Source organism: Sinocyclocheilus grahami, unplaced genomic scaffold (assembly GCF_001515645.1).
Source record: "Sinocyclocheilus grahami isolate Dianchi unplaced genomic scaffold, SAMN03320097.WGS_v1.1 scaffold61.1, whole genome shotgun sequence".
In the NCBI taxonomy this organism is placed as follows: Eukaryota; Metazoa; Chordata; class Actinopteri; order Cypriniformes; family Cyprinidae; genus Sinocyclocheilus; species Sinocyclocheilus grahami.
Window position 1 is genome coordinate 570,402 of NW_015505240.1, and position 14,922 is coordinate 585,323.

Consider the following 14,922-nt stretch of genomic DNA (forward strand, 5'->3'; position numbering starts at 1 on the left):
GGATTCGAACCGGGGTTGCTGCGGCCACAACGCAGAGTACTATCCACTATACGATCACGGCGTGCTGCTGGCTCACCCTGTGGCAACTGCTGCAGACCAAATACAAAAAGCACCAGTGGTGTGTTTCTCCATTTCAGAGGGACTAGACATTTCGCATATCTGTGCGAGGGATATAAATGAAAAAAGCACAGACACCTATCATCACCGCTGTCAGCAGATTTTTTATTGTACTCATCTGACTTGGCTTCTAATGCATTTGTGGTCTTAGCTTGTTAACTTATTGTTAATCAGACAGATTGTTGGTTGTGCTTGGAAACTACGTCTATTTCAATCTGTAAACAGTTTTGACGTGCTAGTGGTTATTTGTGCTCCTGTTTTGTAGAGTTTGGAGTTCACCTTGCAGAGCTCACTGTCGACCCACACGGAGCACTTGCTATTCGCCAAGTAAGACTAGATATTTTCAGCATAAATGAGCAGATAAACAAGTATTTGATTATTATTGTTAGATTTGCTTAATTTGTTTGCTATGTGACTCTTGTAGTTGGCCTCTGTCATTCTGAAGCAGTATGTTGAGACTCACTGGTGTGCCCAGTCAGAGAAATACAGGCCCCCAGAGACGACTGAATGGGTAAGAAGTGAACTGTGTATTTATGTTTAGATATGATGTTATCTGAGATGTGGCATTATGTTAATTTGTTTCCCATATCCCTTTCTGTTCAGGCCAAAGCTGCAATCCGTGAGCTTCTGCCAAGTGGTTTGCGGGAGGCCATCAGTAAGGTGCGCTCCAGCGTGGCCTATGCCCTGTCGGCTATCGCACACTGGGACTGGCCTGAAGCTTGGCCTGGGCTCTTCAAGCTCCTCATGGACATGCTGGCCAGTGGAGATGTTAACGCTGTACACGGCGCCATGAGGGTCCTCACAGGTAATGACTCTGAACATCTACACCTCTTTCTCGCAGTTACAACAAGTGACGATGTTTTTGTGATATTACTAAGCAACATATTATTATGCGTTTCATAGAATTTACCCGAGAGGTGACTGATGTTCAGATGCCGGATGTTGCACCTGTCATTTTGCCTCAAATGTACAAGATTTTTACCATGGCAGAGGTATTATTATACTCAGCTTAAAAACACAGTACAGTCCTTGCTTTTGGGACAGTCATGTGTAATGTATGTTATTGACAATAACAGTGTTGTGTTACTGTTGCAGGTTTACAGTATTCGCACTCGATCCAGAGCTGTTGAGATCTTTACCACGTGTGCTAATCTCATCTGTGCGATTGATGAAGTAGCAAAGGTAAGGTTTCAGTGAAATATTTTTTGTTTATAGGTAAACGGGTAACACTTTGGACAGTTAACATATAAAATGTTACTTATTTATAAAAGAATCCTGACAAAAATGTATCAGGTTTTCCACAAAAATATTAAGCAGCACAACTGTTTTCAACATTGACAATAATAAGAAATATTCTTTGTTCAGATTTCTGACGGATCATGTGACACTGGAGACTGGAGGAATGATGCTGAAAATTCAGCTTTGCCATTTCAGGAATAAATGCCATTTAAAAAATATATATATTAAAATAGAAAAGGTCATTTTAAATTGTAATAATATTTCACAATATTACTGCTATTTATTAATTAATTAATTTATCAAATAAATGCTGCCTCGGTGAGCATGAGACGCTTTTCGAAAACATGAGAAATCATACCAAACTTCAGCGAATAACATGTCTGCTTGTGCTACAGATAGTGTTGAGAAGGTGCTGCTATTAGTTTTATAGGGCCCTATCATACACCTAGCGCAATGCGGCACCAGGCGTGACGCAAGTGTTTTTTTGCTAGTTTCAGCCCGATGCAGTTTTCATTTTCAAGTCCTGCGCCACATTGTTTAAATAGCAAATGCATTTGCACCCATTTCTGCCTTCATGGGCGTGCTGGTCTAAAAACGAGGTGTGTTCAGGGCAGGCGCATTGCTGGCGCGTTGCTATTTTGAGGCAACTGAAATAGATTGCGCCATTGACCAACAAAAACATAGGGTCCTATCATACATGCGGCGCAAGTATTTTTGCTAGTTTCAGCCAGACGCAGTTCTCATTTTACCATCCTGCGCCGTGTTGTTTAAATAGCAAATGTATTTGCGCCCATTTGTGCGCCCATGGGCGTGCTGGTCTAAAAAAAGAGGTGTGTTCAGGCGCATTGTTGGCGCGTTGCTATTTTGAGGAATTGAAAATAGACTGCGCCATAGACCAACTCAAACCTGGTCTAAAGTCTGGCGCAATATTTTTTCTTTGTTATTTAAAGAACGCGTTAGTAATATGTGCCAATAGGCGGGTGCACAATGTGCGCACACTTTGCTTATTACACACACAGGGTGTAATATTACGCACACAAACATTTTTAAAAATGAAAAATTACATTCCGCTAGTGATGGGCGCATTCGAAACACTGCTTCACGAAGCTTCGAAACATTTGCAAATCTTTTGTTTCGAATCAGTGTTTCGGAGCGCGTGTCAAACCGGCCAGTTCACGTGATTTCAACAAATGAAGCTTCGTTACGTCACACTGTTTTGAAACGTTTAGAAACTCCGATGGTTCACCACTAGGGGGTGTTGATCTCAAAGTGAACCCATGAACCACTTCTGGTTGCCCAGTTAATCATGTGACACAAAATTTTACTGTAAAAAATAAAGAATTCAGGGCCAGATGTTGTGGGTTAAACAAAGGATGACTTCACTTTAACACAGATGGCTATATAGTTTAAACATTTTTGTAAAAACATTCAGTACTTTCAACCTACAAATCACATACCTTAAAAATAACCAAATGAGCTTACGATAGAATTAAATCCACCTCCTTCTCCTGACTGATAACACTACTCTTGCCTGCTGGTTTTTATAGACAGCTCTAATGAAAACACTTAATTAATTAAATAATTTAGTTCATTGTGTGTTTAGGGTTTGATTATACTTAAAACACATAACACAAGCACTAATATTTAATAGTATTTAAGTGTTTATTATTTATTATAAAAAATGGTATTTCTAAAAAAACATTTCCATTTGTTTTGTAAGTTTGGTCTGAGTTCTTGATGCTTTTACAACGTTTTCACCAGCAGGTGTTGCCAGCATGTGCTGTTTCAAGTTCTTCGAAACATCGAATAATTTTTCGAAGCAATTGGATCAATTGATTCAGTGCTTCGAAAAGCTTCATTTCTCCCATCACTACATTCTGCCGTGTAAATAGCGAACCCGCCATGGTGCGAGCGCAACTGGCTTTTAAAGGGGATGGGAGATGAGACTCTGATTGGTTTATTGCACGTTACGCCCAAAAAACACCCATTACTCATTAAGAGAATAGGGACAACCCGTTTAGACCATGCGCCCGGGCGCGCCAACCGTTTTACCATTGTTAAAATAGCAAAAGTGGATTTGGACACACCCTAAGTGCACCTGCGCCGTGCGCTTTAGACCTTGCGCTTAGATCGTTAAAATAGGGCCCATGATGTTTTATTGCTCTGCATACAATAAAATGTACATTACATGTACTTACATACAAGGAGGGAGCCGAGTCATATCTGAAGACCAGAGCATCACAGAGACTTAGACTTAGTATGTAACCATCTAGCAACATGCTGAAAAACACTCAGAACTCCCAGGCATTGTGGCAGCAAGTTTTGCAGATGTGATCACACTGACTTGAGTAGCCTACTACTTCCTGATTTTACATTTTACGTGACAGAAATTCATATTTACTCTTTTGTTCCAATTTGTCAGAATCTCCTACGTACAGTAAACTTCCTGCGAGCCTTGATAGCGCTGATCCCTCTCCAGGATTATAGTGAATCCTCTATGGAATCTGCCCATTGTGGCCGGTCTTAGAATAAGCAAGCTCGATTAATTCGTCTCTGCAAGTGCTCTAACTGCTCCCTCTGTGCGGCTTTGTGTAGGACTCGTCCGTGAACACAATGATCTAACACGGGCTGCTGGGACACAGCTGGGGACGGAGAAGCAATAAGAGACATCAGGCTCGGAACACGGCAATCTGTTGACTTTTCATAAAATATGCATGCACTCCTTGTGTGGGGAAGTCTTTGTACAACATGTCTTTCAGGATATCCCCCTCTCTGTGTGTGTGTGTGTGTGCTTGCGTGCGTGCGTGCTTGATTAGAGTAGTTTGTGTGTGTGTGGCAGGTAAATCATTTTCTGAGTCATGGTAATATACTGTATATGCACTTACTTTAATTAGTATAGTATAGTATAGCAATAATAAGAAATTAATTTAATTAAATAAGTGTGCAACAACTAATATGAATCATATTATATTTTTTAATGTTTTTATTTTATAATATAACAACATAAGCAGGTGTCGCCAGCATGTGCTGTTTCAAGTGCTTCGAAACATTGAATAATTTTTCGAAGCAATTGGATCAATTGATTCAGTGCTTCGAAAAGCTTTGTTTCTCCCATCACTACATTCTGCCGTGTAAATAGCGAACCCGCCATGGTGCGAGCGCAACTGGCTTTTAAAGGGGATGGGAGATGAGACTCTGATTGGTTTATTGCACGTTACGCCCAAAAAACACCCATTACTCATTAAGAGAATAGGGACAACCCGTTTAGACCATGCGCCCGGGCGTGCCAACCGTTTTACCGTTGTTAAAATAGCAAAAGTGGATTTGGACACACCCTAAGTGCACCTGCGCCGTGCGCTTTAGACCTTGTGCTTAGATCGTTAAAATAGGGCCCATGATGTTTTATTGCTCTGCATACAATAAAATGTACATTACATGTACTTACATACAAGGAGGGAGCCGAGTCATATCTGAAGACCAGAGCATCACAGAGACTTAGACTTAGTATGTAACCATCTAGCAACATGCTGAAAAACACTCAGAACTCCCAGGCATTGTGGCAGCAAGTTTTGCAGATGTGATCACACTGACTTGAGTAGCCTACTACTTCCTGATTTTACATTTTACGTGACAGAAATTCATATTTACTCTTTTGTTCCAATTTGTCTGAATCTCCTACGTACAGTAAACTTCCTGCGAGCCTTGATAGCGCTGATCCCTCTCCAGGATTATAGTGAATCCTCTATGGAATCTGCCCATTGTGGCCGGTCTTAGAATAAGCAAGCTCGATTAATTCGTCTCTGCAAGTGCTTGCGCCGTGCGCTTTAGACCTTGCGCTTAGATCGTTAAAATAGGGCCCATGATGTTTTATTGCTCTGCATACAATAAAATGTACATTACATGTACTTACATACAAGGAGGGAGCCGAGTCATATCTGAAGACCAGAGCATCACAGAGACTTAGACTTAGTATGTAACCATCTAGCAACATGCTGAAAAACACTCAGAACTCCCAGGCATTGTGGCAGCAAGTTTTGCAGATGTGATCACACTGACTTGAGTAGCCTACTACTTCCTGATTTTACATTTTACGTGACAGAAATTCATATTTACTCTTTTGTTCCAATTTGTCAGAATCTCCTACGTACAGTAAACTTCCTGCGAGCCTTGATAGCGCTGATCCCTCTCCAGGATTATAGTGAATCCTCTATGGAATCTGCCCATTGTGGCCGGTCTTAGAATAAGCAAGCTCGATTAATTCGTCTCTGCAAGTGCTCTAACTGCTCCCTCTGTGCGGCTTTGTGTAGGACTCGTCCGTGAACACAATGATCTAACACGGGCTGCTGGGACACAGCTGGGGACGGAGAAGCAATAAGAGACATCAGGCTCGGAACACGGCAATCTGTTGACTTTTCATAAAATATGCATGCACTCCTTGTGTGGGGAAGTCTTTGTACAACATGTCTTTCAGGATATCCCCCTCTCTGTGTGTGTGTGTGTGTGCTTGCATGCGTGCTTGATTAGAGTAGTTTGTGTGTGTGTGGCAGGTAAATCATTTTCTGAGTCATGGTAATATACTGTATATGCACTTACTTTAATTAGTATAGTATAGTATAGCAATAATAAGAAATTAATTTAATTAAATAAGTGTGCAACAACTAATATGAATCATATTATATTTTTTAATGTTTTTATTTTATAATATAACAACATAATATGTATGTTTTATTGTAATTTTCTTCATTTTCAAAAGTATTTCAACTTATAAATAAAAAAGTATAACGAATCATATTAAACATATTATTAAAATGGTAATCTTTCAGGATATCCCCCTCTCTGTGTGTGTGTGTGTGTGCTTGCGTGCGTGCGTGCTTGATTAGAGTAGTTTGTGTGTGTGTGGCAGGTAAATCATTTTCTGAGTCATGGTAATATACTGTATATGCACTTACTTTAATTAGTATAGTATAGTATAGCAATAATAAGAAATTAATTTAATTAAATAAGTGTGCAACAACTAATATGAATCATATTATATTTTTTAATGTTTTTATTTTATAATATAACAACATAATATGTATGTTTTATTGTAATTTTCTTCATTTTCAAAAGTATTTCAACTTATAAATAAAAAAGTATAACGAATCATATTAAACATATTATTAAAATGGTATTGTTATTTATATTTTAGATTTATATTTGTTTAAAACCATAACAACGTATTTAATTTTAAATTAAAATTTTCAGTATTTTTAAACTTTTATGTTCACTCTGCATGATGGTTTAATGACGTGTAAAAAAAAATAGATCTGTAATTATAGTTTTACATACAGAAAATGGGACAAGAGGGGAAAAAACTGGAGGTAATGAGAGAAATGTGAATGACTTTTGTAGAGCAGGGCCTTTGGGGACAGGGGTCCATATTAACAGGGGATGAGAGTGCTAATAAAACGTGAGAGCAGCAGAGGTCACAAGGTCATGTACTTGTGTAATGAATGGAGAAATTAAACTCATCCAATTATAGGAAAGTAAGACGAAAATCCATAGCGTTACTCTCGGCACTGGGCCCAAATGCAAAACTAATAATGTCAAGCAAAGCTCTGGCTTTCTCTTTACTTACTCTCTTGCTCTCTCTCTCTCTCTCTTTGTGTGTGTGTGTGTGTGTGTGTTGAGAGAGAGCGAGAGAGAGAGGAAAAGAGAGATGAAGAAAAGACAAAGAAAATGTATATGCATTGGCTATGCAAGACTTCCTGGCAAAGTTTGCATTAATTTTTTATGTTAGGAGTGCTTGTTTGTCTAGTCTCTTTGCTATAATGAGTTGTGTGTATGCTGCCGTCTTCAACCGCCATATAATGGGCTTCTACAGCGGACTGCCATTCACGGGGCCATTTAGAAAGACTGGCCTCTTTCTTTGTGGCCTGCTGCATACTAAAATAAAAAGGTCGATAACACTGAACAATAATAACAGGTTATAGTCCCACCGAAGCCAATTTGGCTCCATTTTGAAGGAGTTTGCTCATGAAATGTGGCCTTAATGGACAAGTTTATGTTAAGCCAGGCACTTGTCGAGCAATATATGCAGGAGTGTGTGCTTTCAAAAGGTGATGAGGAGAAAACGAATATTCTGGCCTTGTACCGCATGGCCTCTGAGCATCAGAAGATATAGATTCATTCTGATTTAAATACAGCAATTCAAGCGTCTGAACCAGAGGCGCAGCGCAGACCTGCTCGGCTATAACTCATATTTTACAAATAACCACGGCGCTCTCTGTGTGCTGAACCAGCAGACAGTCGCAAACATACGAAAAGACGACACTTCTATCAATCACTTCCCTCATCTCCAAAAGGAAACTCATAAAACGGACGATTATTTGCGCAAGCAAGCTGCCGAAGGAAAGCTTTAATTAAACCCCTTTATTTATATGACAAGTGAAAATGGGGGGGAAATCTAAATCAAATTCTTTTTGCTTTTTTCACTCTTTTTTTTTTTACTTCCCTCATCTCCAAAAGGAAACTCATAAAACGGACGATTATTTGCGCAAGCAAGCTGCCGAAGGAAAGCTTTAATTAAACCCCTTTATTTATATGACAAGTGAAAATGGGGGGGAAATCTAAATCAAATTCTTTTTGCTTTTTTCACTCCAATTTGTCAGAATCTCCTACGTACAGTAAACTTCCTGCGAGCCTTGATAGCGCTGATCCCTCTCCAGGATTATAGTGAATCCTCTATGGAATCTGCCCATTGTGGCCGGTCTTAGAATAAGCAAGCTCGATTAATTCGTCTCTGCAAGTGCTCTAACTGCTCCCTCTGTGCGGCTTTGTGTAGGACTCGTCCGTGAACACAATGATCTAACACGGGCTGCTGGGACACAGCTGGGGACGGAGAAGCAATAAGAGACATCAGGCTCGGAACACGGCAATCTGTTGACTTTTCATAAAATATGCATGCACTCCTTGTGTGGGGAAGTCTTTGTACAACATGTCTTTCAGGATATCCCCCTCTCTGTGTGTGTGTGTGTGTGCTTGCATGCGTGCTTGATTAGAGTAGTTTGTGTGTGTGTGGCAGGTAAATCATTTTCTGAGTCATGGTAATATACTGTATATGCACTTACTTTAATTAGTATAGTATAGTATAGCAATAATAAGAAATTAATTTAATTAAATAAGTGTGCAACAACTAATATGAATCATATTATATTTTTTAATGTTTTTATTTTATAATATAACAACATAATATGTATGTTTTATTGTAATTTTCTTCATTTTCAAAAGTATTTCAACTTATAAATAAAAAAGTATAACGAATCATATTAAACATATTATTAAAATGGTATTGTTATTTATATTTTAGATTTATATTTGTTTAAAACCATAACAACGTATTTAATTTTAAATTAAAATTTTCAGTATTTTTAAACTTTTATGTTCACTCTGCATGATGGTTTAATGACGTGTAAAAAAAAATAGATCTGTAATTATAGTTTTACATACAGAAAATGGGACAAGAGGGGAAAAAACTGGAGGTAATGAGAGAAATGTGAATGACTTTTGTAGAGCAGGGCCTTTGGGGACAGGGGTCCATATTAACAGGGGATGAGAGTGCTAATAAAACGTGAGAGCAGCAGAGGTCACAAGGTCATGTACTTGTGTAATGAATGGAGAAATTAAACTCATCCAATTATAGGAAAGTAAGACGAAAATCCATAGCGTTACTCTCGGCACTGGGCCCAAATGCAAAACTAATAATGTCAAGCAAAGCTCTGGCTTTCTCTTTACTTACTCTCTTGCTCTCTCTCTCTCTCTCTGTGTGTGTGTGTGTGTGTGTGTGTTGAGAGAGAGCGAGAGAGAGAGGAAAAGAGAGATGAAGAAAAGACAAAGAAAATGTATATGCATTGGCTATGCAAGACTTCCTGGCAAAGTTTGCATTAATTTTTTATGTTAGGAGTGCTTGTTTGTCTAGTCTCTTTGCTATAATGAGTTGTGTGTATGCTGCCGTCTTCAACCGCCATATAATGGGCTTCTACAGCGGACTGCCATTCACGGGGCCATTTAGAAAGACTGGCCTCTTTCTTTGCGGCCTGCTGCATACTAAAATAAAAAGGTCGATAACACTGAACAATAATAACAGGTTATAGTCCCACCGAAGCCAATTTGGCTCCATTTTGAAGGAGTTTGCTCATGAAATGTGGCCTTAATGGACAAGTTTATGTTAAGCCAGGCACTTGTCGAGCAATATATGCAGGAGTGTGTGCTTTCAAAAGGTGATGAGGAGAAAACGAATATTCTGGCCTTGTACCGCATGGCCTCTGAGCATCAGAAGATATAGATTCATTCTGATTTAAATACAGCAATTCAAGCGTCTGAACCAGAGGCGCAGCGCAGACCTGCTCGGCTATAACTCATATTTTACAAATAACCACGGCGCTCTCTGTGTGCTGAACCAGCAGACAGTCGCAAACATACGAAAAGACGACACTTCTATCAATCACTTCCCTCATCTCCAAAAGGAAACTCATAAAACGGACGATTATTTGCGCAAGCAAGCTGCCGAAGGAAAGCTTTAATTAAACCCCTTTATTTATATGACAAGTGAAAATGGGGGGGAAATCTAAATCAAATTCTTTTTGCTTTTTTCACTCTTTTTTTTTTTCGTGTGAGCTGTAACCCTCGGAGGCAAGTCATTAGGGCTTATACATAACCATCACGCCACATTAAAATCACATTACACAACAACGATAATCATCACGTTCAATTACATGTGGTAATAAATGACCGTGCAATCTTTGCTAAATCTATTAGTGTGCCATCGCAGGAGAGAGAAAAAGAGATGTGCAAATAAAGAAAGAAGGGAAACCGGGTTCGATACATTAGTCTTACTTCGTTCGCTAGTTGGAAGCGAGGCCACCTGAAGCACGTCGGTGACAGACAAGTGTTCATTTTTTCCACTAAAGTACTGAAAATTTCGGGGTGTTCTTTTGTCTGTGCATATTTTAAAAATGCTTAATTTTTACAATTTTGCAGCGTTTTCACCTTGCCTTAATTAAACAAAGAAAGGATTCATTCAGCATGTTAAGCAGCTCAAACACATCAAGATTTTAAATTTAATCAGCTACATCCATATTTACAGTATAACAGTACATCATATCCAAAAAACACTTATTTTTTTTAGAAGGCTGCATTTATGTTTTTCTTAAACACAATATCATGAATATACTACAGTAAACAGTATATTCATAATTAATACACATTTGGGACTGTACATCACAACAATGGTAACACCTAAACACAACATGTGACATTAAAGTGAAATATAAACCTGTAACCATTAATAACCCCCAAAACCCATTTCACAAACTTGTATAGTCTTAATCGAGTTATCAGATCAGACTAACTCTGATTTGACCCCAGGCGCAAAGCATGTTGGGTAACCAACAGTGCCACAGTGATATTGCCACTTACATTTGCAAAAACACTGAAATGAATTTACAGGTAATTATGAAGTAAGTTACAGTATATGCTAGTCAGAATGTGTAGCATTGTGAATGCGAATTAATAAATGTTTGATATTTTAAAATTTGGTTCATATCCATTACAGTTTAACAGAACTTTGAAAGAACATTTTTGTTGACAGAAATGTCTAAAATAGACTAAAATGAGTGAATGTGACATGACACTGTACTGACTAATTGTAGATGACATTTTCTTCAAAAGACATAAATTAAAAAAACTACAAATGACCACATCTCTGTCCTGCTTGTCTAAGGTTTGGCTGTCGTTGCAGGTGGTAAGTCGTACGAGAGCAATTCAGGTCACATTCACACTCACTCAACGTCCACACAGCAGGATCTGGCAGAACCTTAAGTGGGGCACTTACCCCTTCTTGCCTCAGTAAATATGCAGCTGTATAAACTGTTTAAATTAATGATATGTAACTGGAAAAAGAAGAGCTTTGCACTTTCTGGTAACATAAACGCTATTAGGCTGCCATCAGCGGAGGAGTCTGAAATGCTTGTGCTATGAAACGGGCAGTTTGCTCTGCGCCCTCGAGCCGAAAGTGTATATATCATGGGCAGATGATAACATGCAAACATCTGACACACTATTAAGCTGATGCTCAGCCATTTCTAAGTAATACCTCTTTTGTTACCTAAAGACTTCACAAATATTTTATCTCGGTACATTTCCTTGAGCCCAGTTGGCTGCAGTTTTCTCACATATGTAAAGTGGCCCAATTTTTTTTTATAGCATGTAGAGTTGCTAGTCAGGAGGTATATAGTATATTTGCAAGTGTACTGGCTTAATTATATGAATTCAAGAAGTAATTGTACAACCTCATCAAACCATAACAGTGACCTGCCCCTTTAAATGATATGATGAGTCTTCAGAGTAGCCATTTTGAACAGGTGGTAAGCTGTACTCTCATTTAACATTCATTATTTGCTGTTTTTTTTGAGCTTGATTTGTTGAGTATAGCATATCCTTGTCACTTAATATGAACAGAAATGTTGTTTTTGTTTTTAAGTGTTTTAAGAGAATGTTCTAAATAGTCCCCAATACAAATTGATTATGAAGCATATATATTTTATATATAGGATTTGGACCATATGATGTCATGTTTAAAAGGTACAAGCAATACTCAGCACTGACATATATGTATTTAAACTGCTTAATGGTTTTAGTCACTGATGGCCACTTTCAAATGTCTTGTCAAGTGAGAAACTTGTTACACCCACAGAATGGAGTGGTTATATCAGGGGTGCCCAAACTCGGTCCTGGAGGGCCGGTGTCCTGAAGAGTTTAGCTCCAACCCCAATTAAACACACCTGAAGCAGCTAATCAAGCTCTTACTAGGCATACTAGAAACTTGAAGGCAGGTGTTTTGAGGCAAGTTGGAGCTAAACTCTGCCCTCCAGGACCGAGTTTGGGCACCCCTGGGTTATATAATTTACTAGCAGGGTCTAACTGATAAAGCTAACTAGCTAAACTCAGACCATTGCGTTGCTTCATAAAGCACTCGTATGTTTAGTACTCCGGGGTTAATGGAGGGATAGCCTTGTAAGGCAGTTTTCATCAACTTTTCAAACTGTTTTTCTCCATCTTTTTCCCTTTTCAGCCTCTTTTCAGCTTTATATTTGCCTTGAGTCTTTCTCTCTCTTATTACCAGCAGTCTCTCCTCAAAATGGATATGAGCTGTAATTAACTGTTATTTGGGATTGATTGCAGACAGCTTACCGTTGACTAGCTGCATTATGGAGTCCTTTCAAAGTAGAATTCTGGCCCTGCCAATACACTGAGTTTATTTCAGTACAGAATCAATAGTGAATGTATTAAAAGCTTTATTTGGAATTTGTTGGCAGCAGACTGCCGTTGTTCCTCAGTGCCAGTGGCTGGGTCTCTGCCTGTGCCCTAACTTCACATCTTGCAGAGGGGATTCTATAGACCTTAATTTCACATGCATTTAAGTTCATTCAGGTATAACATACTGTTTTATGCATTACATATTAAACCAAATTCAAATCAGAGTTTAGTTGCAACTTTTGTGCAAATGGTTCAACATGAAGTCATTAAGTCTAGGGTTGTTTTCACCATAGTGTAGACATAAGTGGTTTTTGATGTCAGAGTTTGGTTCATTGGCTGGAAACTGCATCTTCAAAACGTCTCGGGGACAAAAGTATGAGTGCTTCTGTACAAAACTGTGCACTTGATGGGAATGTGTGGTCTTGTGGCCTTTGTTCCTTTATCTATGAGATCTGCAAAACCACAAAGTGTGTCCCATTTGTGATTTTTGTGATTCGGATGGTTGCTCATGGTGATGGTGCAAATATACTGTGGTTTGAAGTCGAACTGTTAATTTTAAAAAGAAACCAGAGAAACCTGAGTGAATGAAATTCGGGTTTGGTCTAAGCAGAAACCAAAAATCATTACTAAAACCATTATTTCTTAAATCATTGCATTCAGTTCATCAATTTGCACCCATAATGTTTATAAATTTTACCAAATTTTGAAACATAACCCCAAGTTTGGGCTTATTTTCAGCTCAGCATTTGGAATCAGCTGATCTCTTGGCAAGTAGGAAAAAAAAACAAAGCATTTAAACCTTTGACCTGCAAACCTCTTCAAACTGAATCAAGGCTTTTGAATGAGCTACTTCTATCAGGTATACACAGCTGAAGTAGGTTCTTGTCTACCAAGCCAAGTAGTTGGAAAATTGCATTCACTTCTCAAGCCTCTTCACACTTTTCATATCAACGTTCTCTAAAGTTTCTTGCTGCTCTTGAGTGTTTGGTTGATGGCCATCATAATCTCATGCTGTCAAAAACTTGAATGCCATTCTTTCAAGCTGAGACCTTACAATCTGTGCTGTTCCTTTGAGTCTATATAGGCCTTTAAAGTTAACATGAAATTGTGTTTGCAACCCTGTAAAATATGAGTTTTATTTTAGAAGTTACTGGACTATGAATTCTACATTTTCTGTGATGTATTTCAGAGCGAAGCAGAATAATAAGCAATTAACAATGTGGGGTGCCTGACGGGTTGTTTGGGGAAAAAAGAAGGTTTGAAATGATTTCAAAGACATTTCTTTTGGAATAATGTTGTCAAAATGAACCGCATTTAACACAGATCCCCCAAAACAACTAAAATGCTGCATTATGCATGCCAGCCAGTAGTTGGCAATGTCACTTTGTAAAGAAACACTATATGTGCCTGCGGACATATATATTCTTACAGACTGAACATGTAATACGCATGTGCATTACACCACCGTTTTTACAAATTCACATTTCATAATGTTTTTTTTTCTTTCAAAAACTTGCACTTTGAAGCCTATTTTCAAAAGTTTGCATTTTCAGGCCCCCAAAATGATTCTGTGAAACATGACGAAAGTATAATGAGACTGGCTTCTCATCAAAAAACTGACTTTCCGTTCCTCTTTCTCGCACACACACACACACACACAGTCACACACGGGTTGTGTCTCTGATGAGATATCATTTTATCATTTACCATGCTGCGCAACAAGATGTATCTCCCCCACTAATGCATCAACGACAGCAGCAGTTCTGTCCTTGTCTGTGCTCTCCCTCAAGGCTACAGCAGGCTCAGTGCTGTTTGGCTGTGCTCGGCAGCGGAGGAGGCAAATGTCGCCGCTAAACTATAAATGACTACACTCTTCCTCACTGTCAGACCCCCCCAAATACAAGTTTGTGCACATACGTGCTGCCACACTCTCTCTACTGCATCTCACTGCTGCCTGGAACTCTCACCCATCTAGAATCGAGCGTGAACGTTGGTATGAAGGAGTGTCACTCAAAAAGGAAATACTGTAGTGTATATATGTCACATTTAATCAAGCGTAATCACTCAAACCGAGCAGTGATTTAAAGAACAATTCAGACGTTGCTGCAGTTGCCTGTCACCAAACAAAGCTCGACTTCAGTGCTACTTTTATCTCTAATTTTCATCTATTTTTTATATTTTAACATATTTTTATAACCTTTGTACATTATTTGATCAAATAAGGTGATTTTAGTTCCTCTTCAGGAACTCGAGCTGCGTCGACAAACGCTA

General features: G+C 38.7%; 1 protein-coding gene across 1 annotated transcript in view; it reads left to right on the top strand.

The window, feature by feature from the left end:
• The window catches only part of LOC107584614 (importin-9-like), a 35,947-nt gene extending 21,266 nt beyond the window's left edge, over window positions 1-14,681 (top strand). The window contains exons 3-8 of the mRNA XM_016271326.1: window positions 357-444; window positions 542-628; window positions 721-922; window positions 1,021-1,109; window positions 1,213-1,300; window positions 14,569-14,681. Of these exons, the coding sequence (XP_016126812.1) occupies window positions 357-444; window positions 542-628; window positions 721-922; window positions 1,021-1,109; window positions 1,213-1,300; window positions 14,569-14,681 (667 nt within the window). The remainder of the gene's footprint in view (window positions 1-356; window positions 445-541; window positions 629-720; window positions 923-1,020; window positions 1,110-1,212; window positions 1,301-14,568) is intronic.
• The last annotated feature ends 241 nt before the right edge of the window (window positions 14,682-14,922 follow it).